The following is a 26,133-nucleotide window of genomic DNA, read 5'->3' on the forward strand; positions in this document are numbered from 1 at the left end:
TATGGCCCTGGGCGTTAATTCATATGACACTTGGTTCATTTTGGCCCTGACATTTCTCCTTTTCTGAGCAATTATGGAGGTCCAGTTGAATTTCATTTTGGCTCAAAGATTTATATGAGGTGCTGTAGGAAGACAGTGTGGCAGGAGTTGGGAAGTGTGGAGTGAGTCATAAATGGGGCTGCGGAAATTGGTTAGGGACCGGGATTCCTAGGCAACGTAAATGTGTTTGGGAGGATTATAAAAAAGAGTGGTACTATGCACGGATTAGCATTTTGAAGCAGATTAGGAAGGGGCTAGAGTGGCTGGCGGGGTGACACGGGAGAAATTGTCCTGAGTGTAGAGCTAGTATACGATGCTGCTCCTCGGTGAGCAGACTTTCATCCTGGCCTGAACCATAAATGCCCCTTAGAGAATGATTATCCATGCTCTTTTTGCCATCTGGCTGGCTGGAATGGATATGATCCCCAAGGAAGTTTGCCAGATAAAATAGAGGATACCCAGTTAATTTTGAATTTCAGATAAGCAACACAGTTTTTTAAGCATTATTATGTCTCATGCAATATTTGGAGCATACTTATACTAAAAGTATTATGTGCCATTTATCTGATATTCAAAATTAATGGGGTGTCCTGTATTTTCATTGGCTACATCTGGCAATTGTATCCTGAAGGCAGTCTTGGCAGCCACAAGTAGGAGAAGATACAGTCAAAAGATGGAAAGAGCCTGGGTCCCTGAATCAAATGCATCTCTGAATCTAAGCCTGCATGCCAACTGCACAGGAGGGCTGCCTAGATTTTAGGACTTCCAACCTCCAGAACTGTAAGAGAAAAAAGTTTGTGCTTTAAGCCAGGAAGGTGGTGGTAATTTGTTACTGTGACCATAGTAAGAAAATACATAGTCTAATACTTGGGAATTACTGAACCTCTTTTCATCTCTTTGTTTTTCCTTTTTCTTCTTCTTTGTGTACCCCATACACACAAAGAATGTCAGAAATGGAAAAGACATTGGAGATAATCAAAATCAATTTGCTTGTTTTCAGAGGAGAGAACCGAGGACAAAAATCACCATTTAATCCACTTGCATAGTAACTCTCAACATTTTTTCCCTCGATGCTATCTACATCTATCTACTTTCTTATATTTCTCTTCCTCTTTCTTCTCCTCATCTAATTATCATCTCCCTCTTCCCAATTCTTTCTAGTCTTCCTATTTCCAGCCCCCTTCCTTTTCTCCATCAGGTATCCAAACTCCATCCATCCAGCTGTCCATCCTTCTCTCCAGCCATCCATCCATCCATCCAACATTCTCTTCCCTGCTTTGTTCATTCCAAAGAAACAGTTTTCAAATTCATGAATCCCTGCTTCCCCCAAATACTTAGTCATTTTGATGTGTTACTAGTTATAGATCCATCTGAGTAAAGAAACTTCCTTTTTAAAAACGCAGTATCTTTACTTTGGTTGTCGAGTTTTCATAGGCAAGAAACATCTGGGGCACTTGTTAAGATGCCAATATTTTGGAGACACTCATTTTTGTATACATGTATTTGTATACTGTTTAAGTACTTTGTATATTTGTATATTGTTTCAATACAGAAGGTCCATGACTTAATGATGGTTGACTTGAGATTTTTCGACTTTACAATGGTGCGATACGCATTCAGTGGAGACTGTACCTCGAATGGAATTTTGGTCTTTTCCTGGGCTAGTGAAATGTGTGGTACAGTCCTTTCTCGTGATGCTGGGCAGCGGCAGTGAGTCTCAGCTCCCCACCAGCCATGCGGTCATGGGGGGAAACAACCAATACACTTACAGCCTTTCTGGACCCAGACTCCCAATTTGCTTTTCATTTTCAGTACTTTCAGTATTCCATAAACTGCATGAGGTATTCAACACTTTATTATAAAATAGGCTTTGTGTTGGACAATTTTGCCCACCTCTAGGCTAATGTAAGTGTTCTGAGCACGTTTAAGGTAGGCAAGGCTGAGTTATGATGTTTGGTAGGTTAGGTGTATGAAAAGAATTTTTGACTTCTGATATTTTCAAATGAGTTTATTGGGACATAACCCCATCATAAGTCGAGGAAGATCCGTACTTTGAAAAGCACTTTGCAGAGGCTACCTTTTTCACAGACTCTGGGATTTCACAGATCAGTTTTAAAAAAGGTGTGTGTTGGGGGGAGGGGTGGGAAGGGATAAGTTGGGAGATTGGGATTGACATATACACACTACTATATATAAAGTAGATAATAAGGTAATAAGAACCTGCTGTATAGCACAGGGAACTCTACTCAGTACTCTGTAATGGTCTATGTGGGAAAAGAATCTAAAAAAATTGAGAGTGGATATATGTATTATATATGAATACACATTCAGATGTACAGCATAGTGAATCAGTTATACATATACGTATATGTATAACATTCACTATGCTAACACAACATTGTAAATCAACTATACTCCAATCAAAATTTTTAGAAAAAGGTGTGGGAGATGCACAGTGAAGGGAGGTTGATGAACGGAGTTACCAATCCTTTGTTTTTCAAAGAAAAGTCATTAAAAGCAAATGAGCAAATACACCATCATTTCATTAAAGAAAGGATATTTTCACATCTTAAGCATGGGAAGAACAATTTCAGAATAATGGGAAATTCATCTTAAGAAGCATAGGAAGTAAAGTTATGTCGATACCTAAATGTCTTTTTTTAAAAAAAGGAATATATTAAAGAATTTAGATAGATAAAAATAAATAGCAACATGACAGTTTATCTTACTTTATTTTAGTGTACTTTGTTGTATACAAGCTTGTCAATTTGCACATCTATATTTCGTGTGGTGTGAAATGAAGTGACAATATCCTACTTCTTCTTGGATTTAATCTTTATCGGTTATTGTTGAAAATCTGTTCTCACATGCAAATATTGACAGAAATAGACACAACTTTCTTAAGGCTATTTTACTCAATCTAAAATGTTTGGGATAAATATAAAGAAGGGACCTCGTGGCGCCAACCATTTCTCCCGGCTTTCTCACTCTCAGTGACAGAAGCTGCTCTGGTTGGTGATTTTCCTGATTGAGAAGGAAAGAGTCAGAGGCTGCAGGGCTCTGCCCTTCCTGGTAGCATTTCCTCGCAGGGCTGGCCCCGCTGGGAGCTGAGCGAGAGCATCTGGGTCCAGATGAGAGGAGTCTGGACTGGGGAAAACGTCTTCCCTGACAGATACCACATCTCAGACTACTGTTTGGGAGCCAACTTTTCTTCATCACCTTTGGAAAGGTGATGAAAACTTGCTGGCCAATGGTTTTCCAAAGCACATCAGAATCACCTGTATAACTTTAGAAGCATAGAGGTACTTGGTCCCACTTGAAACCTATGGGATCAGAATTTCTGGGAGTGATGTCTTGGTGTACACACACACACACACACATACACACACACATATAAAACCACACAAGTGATCTGATGCCCACCCTCATTAAGAAACTTGCTATGCATTACTGATTCTCACCCATGGATGCCCATTCTACTTATTTGGGGAGGAATTCCCGGGCCTTACCCCAGGCTACGTATACCAGAATATCTGATAGAGGAGGGACAGCCTGGGCATTAGTCGTTTTTAAAAACTTTGCAGATGATTCTAGTGTGTAACCAAGGTTGAGAATTTCAGGAAAAAAATTGCTTGTATCCATATGATTTTGCATGCCATTGCAGGAGTCCGCTATTAAGGAATCCTGCCGTTGACGCTTTGGAGCCAAGAGTCAGACACTCCTGGGCGTGACTTTGTAAATCTCATGGGCTTTCTTGGGAGGCAGAGGCAGGGTAAGCTTTAGAATAGTAGCTAATGCCTCCCGAGTGCCTGGCCTTGCTCTAGGGGTTTACATGTATTGCTGTGTCTCACGAGGATACCAGGAAGTTGCCACTATTATTCTCCTTACTTTACAGGAGGAGGAATGGAAGTGAACTCGGTTGCCTGGATTCATGCAGTTGGGTCTTGATGCAGCCTAGCTCAGCATTCGTCCGCTTTGCCAGAATGCTGTGCAGGAGGAAGCAGTTTGGCTGGGAAAGTGTTTGGAGGCAGATTATTAAGGAGGGCAGCTAATGTAGAGGCTTGCGACAGGCTGGCAGCTGGAGTGAGTACAGAAAGACCCTTGCAAATGGCAGACGCTGAAGGAAAACAACACTGAGAACATCCCTGGTGGGAAGGAGAATTGGCGAGTGAAGGGAGCTGAGACTGAGCCAAAAACAAACGTCCTTGTCCTGTTTCAACCACTTCCCAGAGCTTTGTATCCGGAGAAGGGGAGGGAAACTGCGTTTCGTGTGAGGCGTGTAAACTGAAAACTGCTTCTCAGTGGTGAGCTCTTCCTATTCCCACGTGGCCGCCCAAAGAAAAGTCATTTGAATTGAAGGTACGGCATGAGGTTTGTGGTCTCTAGAACGAGGGACATAACAGTCCCTTTCCTTTGCGCTACTCAGACCACACCAAGAGGATGAGCCATACTTTGAAAAGAAGAAGAAGAAGAAGAGAAAAATGTTTTCAGAGGGCAGGGTCACCATGAAGAGGGGACTGGACAGCGGTGTGAGGAGGCAGTGGGGTTGCACGTGGTCACGTATGGCCAGCTTCCGCTGGGCTGTCCTATAGAAGGCAACTTCGATTTGCTGGGTCCAGTTTCAAGGGCTGAACTGGTGGTGGACACCGGCTGAGAATTTATCCTATTAGAAGAAAGTTCTCCCTAACTGCCCCGAGAAATGTATTCTTTATTACCGGAGGGAACCAAGATAGGCTGTACAATGACTAGGGAGGTGGGGGGGTACCTATCAGTGTCTTTGCAACTGACCTTCTGTTGTTCTGGGACGGTTCCCCATCCTCATTCAATGATTGAACAGGGTTTATTGTCCTTGGGCTAGGCATGAGGGATACAATGGTGAACACACACACTAGGAAAGCAGGGTGGGGAAGAGAAATAAACAGCTTCACTCCTACACTTATGATCACTTGCTCCCAAAACCTAGAATCGGAATTCAGATTATTTAGCACTGTGTTTCCTATTATATTTTAGACTTACCATCTCTCTCTCCCTGGCTTTGTTCATATGCCCTATATTTTTCTCTTCCTCTTTGTCTGCTTTTTTTTTCTCTTTTTCTTTATTTTCTTTCTTTACTTTTTTTAAACATCTTTATTGGAGTATAATTGCTTTACAATGGTGTGTTAGTTTCTGCTGTATAACAAAGTGAATCAGTTATACGTATACATATATCCCCATATCTCTTCCTTCTTGTGTCTCCCTATCCCACCCCTCTAGGTGGTCACAAAGCACCGAGCTGATGTTTCTGTGTTATGTGGCTGCTTCCCACTAGCTATCTATTTTACATTTGGTAGTGTATATATGTCCATGCCACTCTCTCACTTCGTCCCAGTTTACCCTTCCCCCTCCTCATGTCCTCAAGTCCATTCTCTACATCTGCATCTTTATTCCTGTCCTGCCCCTAGGTTCTTCAGAACCTTTTTTTTTTTTTTTTTTTTTTTTAGATTCCATATATATGTGTTAGCATACGGTATTTGCTTTTCTCTTTCTGACTTACTTCACTCTGTGTGACAGACTCTAGGTCCATCCACCTCACTACAAATAACTCAATTTCGTTTCTTTTTATGGCTGAGTAATATTCCATTGTATATATGTGCCACATCTTCTTTATCCATTCATCTGTCGATGGACACTTAGGTTGCTTCCATGTCCTGGCTATTGTGAATAGAGCTGCAATGAACATTGTGGTACATGACTCTTTTTGAATTATGGTTTTCTCAGGGTATATATCCAGTAGTGGGATTGCTGGGTCATATGATAGTTCTATTTTTAATTTTTTAAGGAACCTCCATACTGTTCTCCACAGTGGCTGTATCAATTTTCTTTGTCTGCTTTTAATGCCTCTTTTCCTCCTCTTTAACCATCTGTCTTAGTTATTTTTTTCTCTCTTTTGTCCACCATTCTTCCTTTTACCTCCTTCATATCCCCCATTAATAAATAGGTGGAATTAATACATTTATTAAACAATATCTAAGTACTATACTTATATAGGTATATACCTAAATATCAGTTCATTGTTTCAATATTCCTGGTTATATTAGAAGAATCAAATGAATGTAGTCTGCAAATATTTAAGTATGACACACAACTTTGATTAGGTTCATGAAGTATTTTAATAAAAGAGAAAATAAGTTCCTTCTCTCCTCCAAACCAGTTCTCAAAGGTGAACTTCCTCCCTTCACCTTGGGCATGGGAAGTACGGAGCAGTTTATAACAGAAAATTTATCACGCATTGTATATTTTGTTACCTGATAGTGAATAGCTTTCTTGTTCTGCTCTAGATTATCAGATACCAAACATTTACAGAACAATAGCCTCAGCAAGACAGCCAGCCCTGAAAGCTAACTTCACTTTATTGTTTCAAAAGTGGTGGTTTCCATTGTGAAGAAACACAGTTTGAATTTTTATTCTTTTCACCTCTGTAGGTTTAAGTCATGGGTGAATTCTGAGAACAAGCAATGCAAACAGTTCTGCTTTAGCATGAAAGTGAAGAGCATGTAACAACATATTTTAGGAACTTTGACTTGGAAAGTACTAAAAAAATAAATCACTCTAGGCGATTGCTAGGTATTAAATAGCACCTTCCTGCTCCAAGAGAGGAGTAAGTCAAGGTGTTAGAGGAATCGGGGCGGGGGGTGGGGGGTGCGGGCTGCAGCAAAACACAGCCCTACCCCTTATAAAACACCTAACTAGCACATCTGGTTAGAGAGCGATGTGGTCCAGCGTCTTAACCTGTTATTGGCTCTAGTTTCTACTGGCGTCTTTTGTCCAGATAACTTTTTACTTTTAAAAAGAAATTAAAAAAAAAAAAGAAATCAGATCCTTGTTGGAGTGATATTTTCCCTGGCTTTATGCCCAGCTAGATACTATCATAGATGTTTTTCTTTTCCTTCCTGCAATGTTGCACATTTTTTACTCATTGTATCTGGGGCAAAAGATATGACCAGTTGCCAAACTGCCAAACAGATCTGTCAATTGTTAGGGGATGAGGAACCAACCTTTGGTGGTGTGTGCCAGGTACTGTACTAGGTGCTTTACACTCATGATCTCCCTTACGTCTCATGGTAATTTTCCCAGGGAGGGGTTATCATTATACCCACGGGATGCTGAGAAGGTCAGGAAACTGCCCACATCCCATAGGATGCGGTTGCCGAGTAGGGCTTCAAACTCCCATCTTTCTGACTCTGTCTCCAAACTTTCTATCGTAACTGAGAACATAGCCCAAGACTGGGTCTAAGCACTTCTTCCTCCATTTGTTTTTACAGACTGCTAGGGTGGCAAGGTCATCTGGGAAACCTGAGGTAGAAAGATGCCTGGGAAATGTAGTCTTGGGTTTCTCAGCCTCCAGCTTGCAGTAAGGCCTCATACCACCAGTACAAGGGGATTGGAATTTCTTGGTTTGAGGAATATTTTCCCATTGTTTGCCTAATTTAGCAGGAGTTCCATTTCCCCTTGATGCACTTGCTGGAGTCAATATCCAATTCTTGCCATAGATGACATCTTTGGCTATACCCTTCTTCCCTCACAAACTTTCAAATCACAACAACTGCAGCAAAAAATGTGCCCATTATTGTAATGAAACCATCCCTCATGCAAATGAGAATACATTCAACTTCCCCCCAAAGCAGAGACTCCAAATGTTATCACATTCAGCATTCACCTCTGGGTGTTGTTCTTTCCCCCTTTAGTTTAACCACAGTTTTGATTGCTATACTATAACATGTGGAGAAAATTAAGCCCTGTGTTGAACAGTAGAAAAAAAGGAGAGAAAAGATAAAAATATGACATAAAATGGAGAGAAGGAATATGTTAGCTACAACAATGTACATTTTTTGCAACTGATCATGAGTATTTGTTACTTGTATCTTTCTTACTCCACTGCCCGTTCTATGTTGCCTTTGTCTTCAGCCAGCCCCTCATCAGGTTAGGGTTCTTTATTTGGGGGGTAACCCAAATCTTCACTCCTGAAGGGTATGAATCATGGAGGTCCTTGTTATATTGGTTCTCATGGTCTTCCATGGATTTTTACCACTTGACATGGCATGAAGTGGGGTCCCCATAGAATTTCTTGGTTTGAGGAATATTTTCCCATTGTCTGCCTAATTTAGCAGGAGTTCCATTTCCCCTTGATAACCGATCTAATCTCCGCAGTAAATGTGGTCACCCTCCTTTCTTACCTGTTTATCCAGGGACACAGGAATCTGAAATGGTCAAAGGGCAGCTCTTAGCTATGGGAACATTTTTGTGTCTAATGGAGCAATTTTGTCCCAGGAATTCAGACATCTAAATCGGCAAAACCACACTTGAAAAGATGATAATCAAACTTCTGTGAGTGAATTATTAGGTGGAATATTAAGAGATGCTACTCTAATTTCCATCCTTTGGATCCCAGAACAATGGATTCTAACTATGGGAAAATCAGTACCCAGTACGTTTGCTGGTTCAGGGCAAATAACCACATCAGGAACGCCACACCAAGTATTGCTTTCCACCTGGCCCTGGAACTAAGTGCTCTGTAGGCCAGTGGCTTCCAGGTGGTGAGGTTATGGTAAGAAGAGCTGAGAACCCTTTGACCACCTTAATTCTTTTTTTTTTTTTTTTAAGGGAAATAATAGTCAACTTATTTATTTGTTTGTTTATTTATTTATTTATTTATTTTTAATGTTTTCTGGCTGCACCACGCAGCTTGCAGAATCTTAGTTCCCCAATCAGAGATTGAACCCCAGGCCCATGGCAGTGAAATTGCGGAGTCCTAACCACTGGACTGCCAGGGAATTCTGACCGCCTTAATCCTTGAGCACGTACATGGTGCTGTGCTCAGTAGCAACATTGTTTGGATATCGTGATGATGCATGTCTTAGTCTGTTTGTGCTACTATAACAAAATACCACAGACTGGGCAGCTTATAAACAACAGAAATGTATTCCTTACAGAGCTGGAGGGTGGAAGTCTGAGACTAGGGTGCCTACATGGTTGAGTGAGGGCCCCCTTCCAGTTTTTGCTGTGTCCTCATGTGGGAGGAGGGGCTAGGGTGCTCTCTCTCTGACTTCCTTTTAAAGGACATTAATCTCATTCATAAGGGCTCACTCTCATGACCTTATCACGTCCCAAAGTTCCCACCTCCTAATACCATCACACTTGGCATTAGGATTTCAACATATGCATTTTGGGAGGACACACGTATTCAACCTACAGCAATGCGTGAGGCAGACCGTGTGGCAGGAGGGAGCATGGTTAGGCAGAGAGGGAAAATTCTTATCCAGCATCAGGGTCTTTTCCACTGAGGGCAATTTTCTGTCCCCTCCATCCTACCAGTAAGAAAAAACAGAACTGAGTGAGCCACGCTGTCAGCTCTGCCAAAGTGGCCAAGTAAGAGTTTTGGAAACAAAAGGACTTATCAGCTGATTAAATATGAGAAAAAAGAGAACAGGAAGTCTCTGAAAAGGAGCTGGTTTGGGAAAAAGATGCTGTTACGTAGGTTGTGTCGGAGATGGCAACGTGGGACTAAAACATGAGAAAGAGAGAAATAGATCAGAAAGGCAGGAGGAAGCAAAAGAAGCTTCGAGAAGGAAGCGTCAACGGGGTCAGAGAAAGAGAAGTGAGAGAGAAAAGATGTGGAGCCCCACCTATGGCAGATCAGCAGAGATATTCAGCTATACCTTCCCAGAATTACCCACAATTATTGCTACTCTGAGATGCTGGGAAGGGGAAGTCCTGGGAAAAAAAGATAACAAGAGCAATGACAGCAATAATAATAGCACCATAGGTCTCAAAAGTTTTTATTTTCAAAAGTGTTTTTGTATATATTCCCATGGAAAGCAAAACAAAATCAGAGCAGTTTGATTCTCTTTCTGTTTTAAAATATTACTTTTTAGCCACCGTGTATTCAATTCAATAGGCGCACGCGAAGTCAAACTCTTGGTTGAGAGGAAGCTGAGCTCTCGTGGTCATGGAGTTTGTTAGACACTAAACCATGAGTCCTGCAGGGACTGCGGCTCTTGAGTTGGCACAGACTCACCTCAGGAAAGTAGTATTATAAGCAGTTCTTCATTCACTATAAAAGTGCTACATTCTTCAAAAAGAGAGGCAGGAGAAAATATAATTTTAGTTTTTTTTTAAATAAAAATTTTAGACTAAAAGGCAAGCAAAAGAGTTGGTTAAATAAAAGAACTACTTAAATAGGCCATAAACAGGGAGAAGGAATCTCAAACTATCGTATCCTGTCAGAAGCTCAGTTTCTCATCTGTAAAATGGGCATCGTCCTTACTTCATAGAGGTTTTGTGAAGATTAAATCAGGTAATAATTTGCGTGATGCATTTAACCCAGTGCCTGGCATAAAAAAGGCACTCAGTAAATGTTAACTATTATTGTTGCCATTGCTAACATATTTGCATGTCATTAGCATGGCTGTTCAAATCACACGTTTTGATTTCTTATGGCTATGCCGCCTAAAATTATCATTATTTTATTATAATTCAAAAATTATGGTTTTTTGTCACTCTCAAATTATTAAATTATGATTAAGAATACCACAGTAACACATAAGGAAAGTTAAATGCAATAGAAAACAACAACAAAAAAATCTACCTCACCAATCTTGAATATGCTCTCAAAACAAAAAGGACACTTTCAGATTACAAAACCTCAACAAATAAATACAAAATTGTAAAAGATAAAAGGAATAAGAATCTGTCTTCTGGACTGTTTCAGTATATCCAGGGAATGACTCTCAAGACAGGTTTCGGGAAGACAGAAGAAAGGCGGGTTCTCGGCACACACCTTACACTCTGGTTGGACCCTGGCTCTGAACTTTGAAAGGAAACAAGCGAAACTACTCATGTATAACATATGTACACTGTTGCCCCCTGCTGCCAATGGGTTGCTTAGCCGCTAAATAACCATAACAGGACTGTAAAAAATCCCTCAAAGTGATATTTTATTTTGAACAGATGGTTAGATATATCGCGCATGTAAGTATTCCAGAGTTAGATAATTCAGTTATAGAGGCAGATAGCTGCAGCATAAGGTTTAAAAAAATTTAGGTGCCTACAAATTTAAAGGGGTACACAGTGCACTTCATATATTTACATCATTGAATCTCTGCAAGAATCCCATGAGGCAGATACTATTACTAGCCCCACTGTAAGTGAAAAAACTGGGGTTTGAAAAGTTACTCAGCTAATAAGTGGCAGAACTGCCATTCAGTCTTCAAAATCCTCTGACTCCTATTTGCATCCTTTCTAGGCCATGAAGTCTCCCTGCATAGAACATTGTCACCAACTATGTTCAACGAAAGTGTGACCCTTGGCAAGTCTAACCGAATCATGTGGCATGCTATTTTCCCTCACTTTCTTTTGCATTGAAAAGGAGCTTGCAAGCAAATGCACTACAGTAGAGAACGCGCCACATAGGGAGGTTTAGAGGGGTCAAGGCTTTTGTGTGAGCTCGGCTGTGAGGATCAACAATCCCCTGGGCATGAGTGGAGGACTGCAGGCGGTCTGGACAGCCCACTAAGCCCTGCCAGGGACCATGAGTTGGGGGAAACCTGGCCCATGCTCATCCTGGGTCTGCCAGCTGTGGGAGTGCCCCTTTACGCCTGGCCCTAGAGGCCCAGGACCTGTGAAGAGATACCTTTATAAACCTCCAACCCAGAGGTGACACCTTTTTATAATTTGTCCAAAGGCATGGCTTTTGCTGGTGTTGGCACTAAATAAAGCTCTGCTGGATGTGTTTACCTGCTTGCTGATAATTCACAAGACTAACAGGGGCCTTTTTCTCAGGCAGGCAGAGGGCATCAGCAAACTGACTGTAAACCAATCCCACCCCCTAACCCCCAGCACCACTATCACCAGCATATTTAGAAAACGACCCTTTCATCTGGGTAAAGAGAGGAAGACTGGAGAGATTTCCTTATGGTGAGAGGTGGGAGGGTGAGAGAGAGCGTCTTTGGAGTTTCGGGAGCCAAGAAGAATGATACCAAGCTTCCCTGAAATGATACTGGAATCCTACAAGCAAGGAGCTTTCACGAATCACAGAAATGGGTGGAAATTGGATAGAAATGGCCTCTCGATGCAGACTGGAGAGAGCGCCCTAGCTTCTCCTGGTCAATCTGGTGATTTTAGATAAATGAAAGTTTGCAGGACCCCTTAGTGATGCGTGGAAGTTAACAAAGAGCTAGAGGGACTTCTAGGTCCCCTGGCGTAGAGGAGGAAATACAAAGGTGATATGCAGTGGACGGTCCAGCTGGGGCCCAAAGCAGGACATAGTTACATCTCGGCAATTGGCTTCATCAAGGTGGCAGGGGGCACACTGACAAGCAGGGGGAGGGTTGTAAATGCAACTAGGAGCCCAGGACCAGGGGATAACCAAGACTGAGAATTTCAGGCCTTTTCTCCATCAATCCATAAAAAGTGGCTATTGTGTAAGACCCCTCACTAGTTTAGAATAAACTCCATTGGAGGAAGAAAAAACAACAGCTCCGAAGGTAACATTGTTTTAAATATGAAATGATTGAGGAATCACTGGGGTCACATGAATTCACCTGAGAGTGTCCAGATGCAGTCTTCTGAATGGGGGCTTAAGGCAGGAATTGCCTGGTCGGAATAATTCAGAGTCTGTGCTGTGAAACCTTTCCTTACCACACACTGTTGTATTGAATTGAATTGAGCCTGTAGAGGAGGTGATTCTAGCCTGGTAAGATTTCATAACGGATGAAGTGGGAGGCTTATCAGGTAGAAAGAATGACAAGAATAAAAGCTCAGAGCATGAATAAGCTAGTCGTGGTATGCTGAAGCTGCATGGAATGAAAGAGAGTGATTTACAAATGAGTAACCAAGGGTTGGAAGGACAAATGACTTTCTTAAAGGTCACTGATGTGAAGGCCAGGGTTGGAACGTCTATCTTCCAACTAGCAATCCACTGTTGTTCACCTTTCCACATTTATTCTCTTCTAAAAACACAGACAGCACAAAATCATGGAATCGTAGCATCCAAAGGGAAATCAAACCTCTCTTATCTAGCCCTGTCCCTCAGCTAATTTAGCACTGTGTTCTACAGTAATTCTGGCAGCTGGGCAAACTGCCTCAGCTAGAACACTTCCCGTGCTGGGAAATTCTCAGTACTTTTTGACACATTACTGGACACACAGGCACAAAATTCTATATATTGAGCTGAAATCTGCCTTTGCGCATCCGGCTCTTTTAGCCCTGCCCTCTACGTGCACTTAATCAGATCCTTCCTCTTCCAAATGCATCCTCCAGATTCTTGAGCATCGAGCATTAATGGAGGACCTACTATGTGCCAGACATGGAAGGTAGCATCATGCCCACACCAGGTCTCCTTGTTCATGTTCCGGACATTCTCAGGTCCTTTAACATCTGTTGTTCATTGTTCTGTTCAGTCCAAGTCTGGACTATCTCCAGACTTGTTAAGGTATAGAACTCTCTCCATGCTTCTATTGAATCCCCACCAGCCATTTCTTTAAGAAGACAAATCTATTTGGATCTACAGAGAAAGTAGTTATGTCTTAAGAAATGTAAGCTAGTTTTAATATTTATACCAACTATACTAATACTAATTAACATAAGTAGTAGGGTACACCTGTTGTTAACTATCATACAAAGGACTCCAAGTTGAATGTAAGTGATTATCAGAGTAATTGTTGATCCAAATGATCAGGTTCAATAGGAACACTATGGACACACCCTTTCCCCAGTTTGAAACATCGTAGGATAATAAATGATTATTGTTAACATTACCATCCTTGATACCTACGGAGCGTTTTTGATTGAGCCAGACTCAGCAAGAACAACTCTATTATTCGATACTGCGATCATTCCTATCTTTCCAATGATGAAACTGAAGCCATAGAGTTTACAGACCTTGCCCAAGAGCACACAGCTGGTAGATGGCAGAGGCAGGCTTCCGGTCAGGCAGTCTGCTCTAAGGAATTACAAGTGGCAAATCTATGTCAATCAGCCCTGCTGGTGTGATCTGCATGTCTCATTAGCAGCCTTTCTGTGAATGTAAATGTGGTCTCACCTAGAGATGTGCCCCCTCTCCAGAAACGCAATAGTTTCAAACCCACCTGAAGTCTGATTCTTTCTATGAACGAGTCCCCTGAAATATTTTTTCAGAATTAGATCCCTTGTACTTGGAACATGCCTGGGACTCATAGGTCCTCAACACATACTGATTGAATGATTCAGGCAGTGGACCTTGGCCCACCGGTTTTCTGGTCCCAGGTAAGGTCAGAGGCTTTGTGAGCCCTTCAATGGGATGTGGGCAGGATGGGAAGAAAATAAAAAGGGATGTGTCATCAGTGTGTCTCTGCCCTGATGCAGCTCCTTGCTCGGGGGCTTGCTGGGGCAGGGCCACCGTTAACTGGGCTGCACAGCTGACCTCTACTGCCAGGCTCTGATCCTTTTTCTGTCTTTGTCTCCAGGAAGGAACTGTACTGCTCTTTTTTATCTGCTGCTCTCAATGAGGGCCCAAAGGACTAGTGATACAGCTTTTCATTGATGCCATGACTCTCTCCAAGAGAAACTGGGTCAAATGGGAACGATCAAGCTCTGCTGTAGTTGGAACCCCCTCCTGTACCACCTGTCCTTTGTCAGTGCTGAATCTGGATCCCCCAGACCGCCTCCCGCCTCCCTCCCTTCATCCTTCTCCCCCTGCTTCTCTCCCTCTCCCGTGTGTAGGGATCCTCTTCTCTCCCCATCTTCCTTCCCAGGAGGCTTCTTCTCCCACCCTAGTCTGATGTCCATTGGTCTCTCTTAGTGCACTGGAGCATCTGAAACACAAGTATGCAAAGAATTCCAGTTTCTTCCCATGTTGTTTCTGGGTCTTATTCACATCATCTGAGCAACCGGTTTACTGTCCCTGACAATCAGGGAAGACTGTTCAGAATACACAAAGGGCCTAATTGCAGGGAGAGGGTATCCAATTTCAGTCAGGCCTGGCCAAGCCAATGGAACCTATTACACTAGTGCAGTGGCTTTCAAACTTCATCATTCATCAGCATCACCAGGAAAACTTACCCAAACACGAATTGCTGAGCCTCACAACCAGCACTTCTGACTCTGTAGGTGGTGTGAGGTAGGGCAAGAATTTGCATTTCTAGCGAGTTCCCAGGTAATGCTGCTGCTGCTGGCCCCGGGACACACTGTGAGAACTGAAGTTCAGCGTGGCTTCCATGCACTGGACTGGAGTGATTTGGGTGAATAACATTAATGCTAACTTTTCAGTTTCTGATTGGTCAAGGCAGGTGTCAGTGGGAAGAAACCCAGGGTCAATATTACATTTATACGTGTAAATCCATATGAATTGCAATTGTTGATCTAGCGAGTCAACGTTCAGATCAACATAGGATGCCATGAATTGATTAAAAGTGTTTTACAACTTTTAGGGAGGCCTCTAAAAGCCCTGTGAGAAAGTCCTACCAAGTGCTCTACACACCGGGATGTGCTCTCATCACCAGGATAATGTAGGAGATTGATTGATTGATTGATTTATGGCTGTGTTGGGTCTTCGTTTCTGTGTGAGGGCTTTCTCTAGTTGTGGCAAGCGGGGGCCACTCTTCATCGCGATGCGCGGTCCTCTCACTGTCACGGGCCTCTCTTGTTAAGGAGCACAGGCTCCAGACGCGCAGGCTCAGTAGTGTGGCTCACGGGCCCAGCTGCTCCGCGGCATGTGGGATCCTCCCAGACCAGGGCTCGAACCCGTGTTCCCTGCATTGGCAGGCGGACTCCTAACCACTGTGCCACCAGGGAAGCCCAATGTAGGAGTTTTGTTTTTGCAAATTTTTGTACATCATTTGCAACTAATGGCCCTCCCCTGGGGGTGATTTAAAGTGCAACAGTTATTTCCTCAGGCTGAGAGATTCATGCAGGAGCTTCCAGAAATGAGTAGATGGTGAGTCAATTAAGCACAGCTTTAATCCCATCTTCTGCCAAGGCCAAAAGAGAAATCTGCCTGCACTCATGAACTTTGATGACTTCTCTTTGGATCACCACCTCATTTGCATATAACCCTACTGCCTTCCTAGAAAGGGGGATGGGGACATATTCGGTACCAGGATTCTGGGCTGTTAAGTCAGAATACTAGGAGTCTTATTAGCAGAGAGGTCCTTGGGAGAAATTGTGAGAAGAACTTTGGAAACTGAATGGACAGTCAGGGTGCTTGGACATCCAGATAAATGACACTCAAGCAAAGATGGAGGTGAGGGCTGCGGACCCCTGGTGGGCATGGGCTATGGGAAGAATGGACCTCATTTCCAAGGAACTGTGCTCTGAGCTCTGGATATGATGGGACGGGGGATGATTAGGAGGTTCTCTAATGTCTTACGTGGGAGAACTTGGCTTATGCTCCTTGAGCAAAGGGAGAGATGTCAAAAGCTGCAGAGCTGGAATTTTTTTTTAAAAAGCAAAGGACAACACTTAAAAGTTTGGTTCGAGGAAGTAGGGAAAATCCTTCACCTGGAACAGGAAGAAAAGAGCCACTTAGGGAGGACAGGAACTCATGGAAATGGAGGGAGTGGTGAAGGGTAGGCAACAATGATGGAGGCTTTGGGTCCTATAACTAGAGGAAGATGGAGGTGGAATTAGGGGTGAAACAGGGAGTGTACTTGAACTTGGACTCTCTTAACAGAACAAAAGTGGAGCCAAATAGTTCTGTGATTGCCACTGATATCCCAGAATATTCTGAAGCTGGCTTGGCCTGTGGGAAACAAAGGCCTCTTTTTATTTTGCAATAATTTCAAATTTATGGAGAAGTTACAAGAGTACTCAAGGAATACCCCAAAAGGAACCCTTCGCCTAGATTCAACATTTTGCTCATTGGCTTTATCAACACACATCTATACTTACACATAAAGTTTCAAAACCATTTGAGAGTTGATTGCAGGTATCATACCCCTTTATCCTTAAATAAGTCAGTGGGTTTTTCCTAAGAACAAGGACATTCTCTCACATAACCACAGTACAATGATCAAATTAGGAAAGAATATTGATATAATATTAATAAAATATACTCTAAACCTCAATCCCTATTCAAATTTCATCCAGTTGTCCCAATCATGTCCTTTATAACTATTTTTTTTTCTGGTCTAGGATCCAGGATCACTCAGTGCATTTAGTTGTTCAACTTCTTTAGTGTGCATTAATCTGGAGTAGTTTTTCAGTCTACCTTTTTCTTTCTTGACCTTGACAGTTATTTTGTACAATTTCTTCAGGTTTTGGTTGTTCTGATGTTTCCTCATGATTAGAGGCAGGTAATGCATCGTGGGCAGAAATTCCAGAGAATTGCTCTGTCCTTTTCAGTGCATTGTAATGGAGATACAGATGTCAGTTTGTCCCAACATTGGTGATGTTAGCTTTGATCAAGTGGTTAAATGGTGCCTACCAGATTTCTCTACAGTAAAGTTATTATTTTTCCAAAGGCCTTATTTTAAATGGCACAAGCATAAGCAATAACATGGGTGAACGAAATCTACTGGAGAATCCCTCATTTCTACAGATGAGCTCTTTGCCTCTCCCTACTTAAACCCTTTCCAGAGTCTTAATCATGAGGGGAAAGTTTGAGCTAGAAGGTATCTTAGATTTCATCTGTTTCCCCGCTTCCCAAGTGTGGGATGCTTACTGCTGGTGGCATGAAGTGATTTTTATGTGCTGTCCATTTGTATTAGGTTTAATTGTATCACTTAGCAGCAGAGGCTTTCCTATTTCAATGATCTCTCCAACATTCCGAGTATATGAAGTAAAAAGGTTCAGTTGTGTGCTAGCTTGTCTTGAAAATTTCAAATAGTTGCTAATTTTTCTCTTTAAAAAAAAAAAGAAAGAAAGGAAAGGTCTTTGTTTTGCAGTCTGGCAGGCAATAGTATAGAGTATTTCAACAGTATTTTTAAAAATTGCATTTATTTTTATAGTTACCTGCTGCTCCTCATTGAGAATTATACAAAGTTTTAATTCACAGTATTGACAACAATTTTCTTTCAAATTACATTTAAAAATGTGAAGTAAAACAAGTGAGCCAGTTCAGAGAAATTGTAAGAATTTAAAGAAAACCCTTAGGTATGCAGCTGATAAGGAGCTGTGGCCCAAGGCTATGAAGATAACTCAGGAATTGCTTAAGTTTGGGGAATTCTAATTTCGAGATTTAGGCCAAATTCCTTAAAGGAAATTGACAATCTGGCTAGCTGACTCTTCCGGTCCACAGTTTTCCTGATGGAAACTCAACTTGGCAAGCAAAGAACCGGTGCTGGCAAGAAACAGAACAAGTCAAAAGAAGGCCTCCAAAGCCTTAAACCCAGGGTTAGGAGCATAGATGGAGGCTTCCAGGTATAGGCTTCTGACACGTCTGCCTTCCCACCTGCTTCTCTGTGACCTTGGGTGGTTCTGCACTTCCTCTAATGCTCAGTTGTCTCATCCTTGAGATGGGGTGCAAATAAATGGTGCATAACTCATACCTTTGTTCGGACTGTGAGTATAGTGGATAGAGCGCTTGGCGCAGTGCATGGCACTGGAAACGTAGGCGATTACGTCGAGGCCATTTTTCTTTTGTGGGGACAGGGACAGGGCATGAGGGGCCGAGAACAGTAACCGAGCGCGGGGTATTTCGCCCACCCCTCCGTATTGGAAACCCAATGGGTTAAAGTGCGTGTGGCCCAGACTGTAGCTGAGGCCCTCGGTCCTCGGCCGCGCCTCGCCCCTTGTGAGGTCTCCCTTACTGAAGACACGAGTGGCCCTCGTCCCACCCACGCCAGACACCAAAGGGTGTAGATTCCGGTGGCCGCGGCGCGGGCAGGAGCGCGCTCCCTCGGCGGCTCCCGGAACCCCGCGCCCGCCCTCGGGAACCCCGAGGCAGATGCGGGTGGCGGGGAGGGCAGGGCGCGCTCTGCGCCCGAGCATATCCCGGACCGCCCCCCACGCCCCCCACGCCCCCCCGCCAGCCCCGGGACGCCTGAGCTGCAGGATGCACCCCAAGAGCTCAGGCTCTAGGCCCCGATCCCGGGAGCTGCTTGTGGCGCGCGCGCATGCGCGCCGACGCCTTCCGCTGTTTGGCCGTTTCCATGACGACCACGTCGGTCGGCTGGTGGTCCCCCGGCGAGAGAATGAAGCTCAAGAGCCTCCTGCTCCGGTATTACCCGCCAGGTACAGGCCGGGCCCCGCTCTGCCCTCATGTGAGGACCTGCACCAGGAGGGTCTGGGGCAGAGGAGGGTGCGGGGACCCGAGAGGTGGGGTCCAGAGCGAGTGACCCCTGTGGGACGGGAAGCCTGGTGCTTCCTAACTTGGGCCCCTCACTGCTTCGGATGCTGGACTTTGTTCCTCAAAAGTTTTAAAAAGACTCTTTCAGGAAGTCTTTAAACTTTTAAATTGCTGAGTCATAATGCTTTCTGGTTACTTAGGAATGAAGTGGACGGGGAGGGAGAGGAGGTGATTAGTGATGTGGAATATTGGTTTCTGGAAGGGAAGACACCGACAAGGGCCACGTTGATTTTTCTTTCCTTAAAGTATTTGTTTATTTATTCATCCATGGCTGTGCTGGGTCCCCGCTTCCGTGCGAGGGACTTCCCCAGCCGTGGCAAGCGGGGGCCACTCCTCATGGCGGTGCGCGGGCCTCCCACCACCGCGGCCTCTCTTGTTGCGGAGCACAGGCTCCAGACGCGCAGGCTCAGTAGTTGTGGCTCACGGGCCCAGCCGCTCCGTGGCACGTGGGATCCTCCCAGACCAGAGCTCGAACCAGTGTCCCCTGCATTGGCAGGCAGACTCCCAACCACTGCACCACCAGGGAAGCCCCCACATTGATTTTTATTTTAAACGCACCAGAATGACTAAGTCAAGGTGTGTTGAGTATGAAAAGAAAAATTCATACTTAATAAGCATATTACCTCAGTGACTGAATTCCAGACTGTACATATCAATCAATCAGCACATTTCCTGAAGGCCTACACTGTACACACTTCGTGCTCCTTGTCGTGGGACTTTTAAAAAGTTCCAATGACTTAAGGAATTGTGAAATAAACCCAGAGGATTCTAGAATGCTCTAGTTTTAGAGTAGGACAGCATTGCCTAGTCCTCTTGTTTTATAGGTGAGGACATGGTGATCTTTAGAGAATAAGTGAAGTCCACGGGTCACACAGGTTTTCAGGGACAGAAATAGGAGCAGAATTCTTGGCTTCTAATTCAGTACTCACATTAAAAATAAGAATATAAAGTAAAAAGTCTGCAAAGCTTGCCACAAGGCAGTAGATGACAAAATACACTTGCCCAATGAAAAGTTTGGATAAGAACTGTCATTAAGGGCTTCCCTGGTGGCGCAGTGGTTGAGAATCTGCCTGCTAATGCAGGGGACACGGGTTCGAGCCCTGGTCTGGGAAGATCCCACATGCCACGGAGCAGCTGGGCCCGTGAGCCGCAACTGCTGAGCCTGCGCGTCTGGAGCCTGTGCCCCGCAACGGGAGGGGCCGCGATAGTGAAAGGCCCGCGCACCGCGATGAAGAGCGGTCCCCGCACCGCGATGAAAGAGTGGCCCCCGCTTGCCGCAACTAGAGAAAGCCCTCGCACGAACCGAAGACCCAGCACAGCCATAAATAAATAAATAAATAAATAAATAAATAAATAAATAAATAAATAAATAAATAAATAAAGTAGCTATAAAATTAAAAAAAAAAAAAGAACTGTCATTAAGATGTCAAAGGAGTGTGAGATCACTTTGGACTGGTTTGATTTTGGATAACTTTGTGAGGAGCGGGACTTGAAAAATCTTCACACTGAATGTCTCACTGTTCACAGCAGTGCATCCATCTGCTTAGTCAGCATCTCCATCGAGATGTCTAATAGGCACAGACCTCACGATCCCTCTTCTCCAATCCCATCCTAATCGTGTAGCTGCTTCAGGCTGTGCCCAGTCCATGGATGGTATCACCACCCATGCACTTTTTCTGGCAGAAACCTCGGTCATCCTTTATTTCTCTCTTGTGATCCTTCACTGCCCCTCTCTGCACTCCCTTATCCAGCCCGTAAACAAATTCTGTCAGCTCCACTTCCAGACTCTTCTGTGCACCCGTCACATTCTCTCCATTTCCTTGGCACACGTTTCTTTTTTTTTTTTTTAATTAATTAATTAATTTATTTTTCTCAGTTTCCCCATTTTTATTTTTTATTTTTTTCACACACACACACACACACACACACTGTATTTTATTTTTACAAGAGATAAATAAACTGACACCAAGCATTGTAAATGGATGACCACAACAAAAGCAACAATGATTGCCATTACCAAACACGAAACACACTCATACTATGTCATAATATTGACATTCAGTCCAGTAATCCTCCACTGTAACAGCTCCTTTACTTTGCAGGGAAAATTGCTTTGTATATTTTTTTGGCACACGTTTCTTGACCCAGTCCTCCTTCCAGCTATCACCTGTACCCTTCCCTTATCTCCCTCTCACCCACCATTGCCTCTACTTCAACCATCCCTGGGCTTGTCAATTGGATTCCTGGTTTAACTTCATCCTCTAAAGTCTGTATGTCACTAACAGCCAGCAGAATCTGGACTAAACATCTCCAATAGTTTCCCATCATGTTCAGAATAAAATCCACCCTCTGCAGGATTTAGCTTAGCCTACTCTGCCGAATTGTAGAATCCTACGTATTTACCCTCACTACACTTCAGACTTCTTTAGGATGTTCTTCCAAGACTTAATAGAGGGCATTTCATTCATCATTCTCTCTTTCTGAACTCAGCTGTCCTTAGAGTTTGGCTCCTTTACTTCATTTGGTCTCAATGTCACCTATTCAGAGACCTTTTTTATCATCCTTCAGAGAAGCACTTCCCCTCATTGATTTTACTCTCTGCCATTTTGTTTTATTGTCTTTATGATATTTATCATCTTGTTTTAAACTTTAAATAAATGTATATACGTGTATATACATTCTTTTTAATATTCTTTTCCGCTATGGTTTATCACAGGATATTGAATATAGTTCCCATTAGGTAGGTTTATTCCTAGATATTGGGTCGTCGTGTCTCCATTGTCAATTGTTTCTAGGTATTTTTTGATTTCCCCTTTGATTTCTTCTGTGATCACTTCGTTATTAAGTAGTGTATTGTGTAGCCTCCATGTGTTTGTATTTTTTACAGATCTTTTCCTGTAATTGATATCTAGTCTCATAGTGTTGTGGTCGGAAAAGATACTTGATACAATTTCAATTTTCTTAAATTTACCAAGGCTTGATTTGTGACCCAAGATATGATCTATCCTGGAGAATGTTCCATGAGCACCTGAGAAAAATGTGTATTCTGTTCTTTTTGGGTGGAATGTCCTATAAATATCAATTAAGTCCATCTTGTTTAATGTATCATTTAAAGCTTGTGTTTCCTTATTTATTTTCATTTTGGATGATCTGTCCATTGGTGAAAGTGGGGTGTTAAAGTCCCCTACTATGATTGTGTTGCTGTCGATTTCCCCTTTTATGGCTGTTAATATTTGCCTTATGTATTGAGGTGCTCCTGTGTTGGGTGCATAAATATTTACAATTGTTATACCTTCCTCTTGGATCAATCCCTTGATCATTATATAGTGTCCTTCTTTGTCACTTGTAATAGTCTTTATTTTAAAGTCTATTTTGTCTGATATGAGAATTGCTACTCCAGCTTTCTTTTGATTTCCATTTGCATGGAATATCTTTTTCCATCCCCTCACTTTCAGTCTGTATGTGTCCCTAGGTCTGAAGTGGGTCTCTTGTAGACAGCATATATATGGGTCTTGTTTTTGTATCCATTCAGCCAGCCTGTGTCTTTTGGTGGGAGCATTTAATCCATTTACATTCAAGGTAATTATCGATATGTATGTTCCTATTCCCATTTTCTTAAATGTTTTGGGTTTGTTATTGTAGGTGTTTTCCTTCTCTTGTGTTTCTTGCCTAGAGAAGTTCCTTTAGCATTTGTTGTAAAGCTGGTTTGGTGGTGCTGAACTCTCTCAGCTTTTGCTTGTCTGTAAAGGTTTTAATTTCTCCATCGAATCTGAATGAGATCCTTGCTGGGTAGAGTAATCTTGGTTGTAGGTTTTTCTCCTTCATCACTTTAAGTATATCCTGCCACTCCCTTCTGGCTTGCAGAGTTTCTGCTGAAAGATCAGATGTTAACCTTATGGGGATTCCCTTGTGTGTTATTTGTTGTTTTTCCCTTGCTGCCTTTAATATGTTTTCCTTATATTTAATTTTTGACAGTTTGATTAATATGTGTCTTGGCGTGTTTCTCCTTGGGTTTATCCTGTATGGGACTCTCTGTGCTTCCAGGACTTGATTAACTATTTCCTTTCCCATATTAGGGAAGTTTTCAACTATAATCTCTTCAAATATTTTCTCAGTCCCTTTCTTTTTCTCTTCTTCTTCTGGGACCCCTATAATTCGAATGTTGGTGCGTTTAATGTTGTCCCAGAGGTCTCTGAGAGTGTCCTCAGTTGTTTTCATTCTTTTTTCTTTATCCTGCTCTGCAGTAGTTATTTCCACCATTTTATCTTCCAGGTCACTTATCCTTTCTTCTGCCTCAGTTATTCTGCTATTGATCCCATCTAGAGTATTTTTAATTTCATTTATTGTGTTTTTCATCATTGCTTGGTTCCTCTTTAGTTCTTCTACGTCCTTGTTAAATGTTTCTTGCATTTTGTCTATTCTATTTCCAAGATTTTGGATCATCCTTACTATCATTATTCTGAATTCTTTTTCAGGTAGACTACCTATTTCCTCTTCATTTGTTAAGTCTGGTGTGTTTTGACCCTGCTCCTTCATCTGCTGTGTGTTTTTCTGTCGTCTCATTTTGCTTATCTTACTGTGTTTGGGGTCTCCTTTTCACAGGCTGCAGGTTTGTAGTTCCCGTTGTTTTTGGTATCTGTCCCCAGTGGCTAAGGTTGGTTCAGTGGGTTCTGTAGGCTTCCTGGTGGAGGGAACTAGTGCCTGAGCTCTGGTGGATGAGGCTGGATCTTGTCTTTCTGGTGGGCACGTCCACGTCTGGTGGTGTATTTTGGGGTGTCTGTGGCCTTATTATGATTTTAGGCAGCCTCTCTGCTAATGGATGGGGCTGTGTTCCTGTCTTGCTAGTTGTTTGGCATAGGGTGTCCAGCACTGTAGCTTGCTGGTCGTTGAGTGAAGCTGGGTCTTGATGTTGAGATGGAGATCTCTGAGAGATATTTGCCGTTTGGTATTACGTGGAGCTGGGAGGTCTCTTGTGGACCAGTGTCCTGAAGTTGGCTCTCCCACCTCAGAGGCACGGCCCTGATGCCTGGCTGGAGCACCAAGAGCCTTTTGTCCACACGGCTCAGAGTAAAAGGGAGAAAAAATAGAAAGAAAGAAAGAAAGAGGCTATAATATAGTGAAGTAAAATAAAGCTATTGTAAAGCAAAGCTATACAGACAAAATCTCACCCAGAAGCATATACATATACACTCACAAAAAGAAGGAAAAGGGGAAAAATTAATATATCTTGCTCCCAAAGTCCACCTCCTGAATTTGGGATGATTCGTTGTCTATTCAGGTATTCAACAGATGCAGGCACATCAAGTTGTTTGTGGAGTTTTAATCCGCTGCTTCTGAGGCTGCTGGGAGAGATTTCCCCTTCTCTTCTCTGTTCGCACAGCTCCTGGGGATCAGCTTTGGATTTGGACCCGCCTCTGCGTGTAGGTCGCCTGAGGGCGTCTGTTCCCCGCCCAGACAGGACGGGGTTAAAGGCGCAGCTGCTTCGGGGGCTCTGGCTCACTCAGGCCGGGGGGAGGGAGGGGTACGGAGGAGGCGGGGCGAGCCTGCGGCGTCAGAGGCCGGCGTGACGTTACAGCAGCCTGAGGCGCGCAGTGCGTTCTCCCGGGGAAGTTGTGCCCGGATCACGGGACCCTGGCAGTGGCGGGCTGCACAGGCTCCCGGGAGGGGCGGTGTGGAGAGTGACCTGTGCTCGCACACAGGCTTTTTGGAGGCGGCAGCAGCAGCCCCAGCGTCTCACGCCCGTCTCTGGGGTCCGCGCTGATCGCCGCTGCTCGCGCCCGTCTCTGGAGTTCGTTTAGGCGGCGCTCTGAATCCCCTCTCCTCGCGCACCAGGAAACAAAGAGGGAAGAAAAAGTCTCTTGCCTCTTCGGCAGCTGCAGACTTTTTCCCGGTCTCCCTCCCAGGCAGCTGTGGTGCGCTAACCCCTTCAGGCTGTGTTCACGCCGCCAATCCCAGTCCTCTCCCTGCGATCCGACCGCAGCCCGAGCCTCAGCTCCCAGCCCCGCCCGCCCCTGCGGGGGAGCAGACAAGCCTCTCGGGCTGGTGAGTGCTGGTCGGCACCGCTCCTCTGTGCGGGAACCTCTCCACTTTGCCCTCCGCACCCCTGTGGCTGCGCTCTCCTCCGTGGCTCCGAAGCTTCCCCCTCCGCCACCCGCAGTCTCTGCCCGCGAAAGGGCTTCCTAGTGCGTGGAAATCTTTCCTCCTTCACAGCTCCCTCCCACTGGTGCAGGTGCCGTCCGTATTCTTTTGTCTCTGTTATTTCTTTTTTTCTTTTGCCCTACCCAAGTACGGGGGGAGTTTCTTGCCTTTTTGGAGGTCGGACGTTTTCTGCCAGCGTTCAGTGGGTGTTCTGTAGGAGCAGTTCCACGTGTATATGTATTTCTGATGTATCTGTGGGAAGGAATGTGATCTCCGCGTCTTACTCTTCCGCCATCTTCTCTCCTCCTCCCTATCCATTCTAAATGTAATAGTTTGCATCTAGCAACCCCAAACTCCCAGTCCATCCCTCTCCCTCCCCCCCTCCCCACTGGCAACCACAAGTCTGTTCTCTATGTCTATGAGTCTGTTTCTGTTTTGTAGATAAGTTCATTTGTGCCATATTTTAGATTCCACATATAAGTGATGTACTTGTCTTTCTCTTTCTGACTTAACTTCACTTAGTATGATAATCTCTAGGTGCATCCACGTTGCTGCAAATGGCATTATTTCATACTTTCTTTATGGTAGAGTAGTATTCCATCATGTATATGTACCACATCTTCTTTATCCATTCATCTGTCAATGGTCATTTAGGT

General features: G+C 43.7%; 1 protein-coding gene across 3 annotated transcripts in view; it reads left to right on the forward strand.

Moving 5' to 3' along the window:
- Positions 1 to 19,038: 19,038 nt before the first annotated feature.
- Positions 19,039 to 26,133, forward strand: part of DAW1 (dynein assembly factor with WD repeats 1) — a 44,144-nt gene continuing 37,049 nt past the window's right edge. For all 3 annotated transcript variants that reach the window (XM_059927452.1, XM_059927453.1, XM_059927451.1), the window contains exon 1: positions 19,039 to 19,224. In XM_059927452.1, coding sequence (XP_059783435.1) covers positions 19,107 to 19,224 — 118 coding nt within the window. In that variant the 5' untranslated portion in view covers positions 19,039 to 19,106. The remainder of the gene's footprint in view (positions 19,225 to 26,133) is intronic.

The sequence above is a fragment of the Balaenoptera ricei genome, chromosome 7 (genome assembly GCF_028023285.1).
Source record: "Balaenoptera ricei isolate mBalRic1 chromosome 7, mBalRic1.hap2, whole genome shotgun sequence".
Taxonomy (NCBI): domain Eukaryota; kingdom Metazoa; phylum Chordata; class Mammalia; order Artiodactyla; family Balaenopteridae; genus Balaenoptera; species Balaenoptera ricei.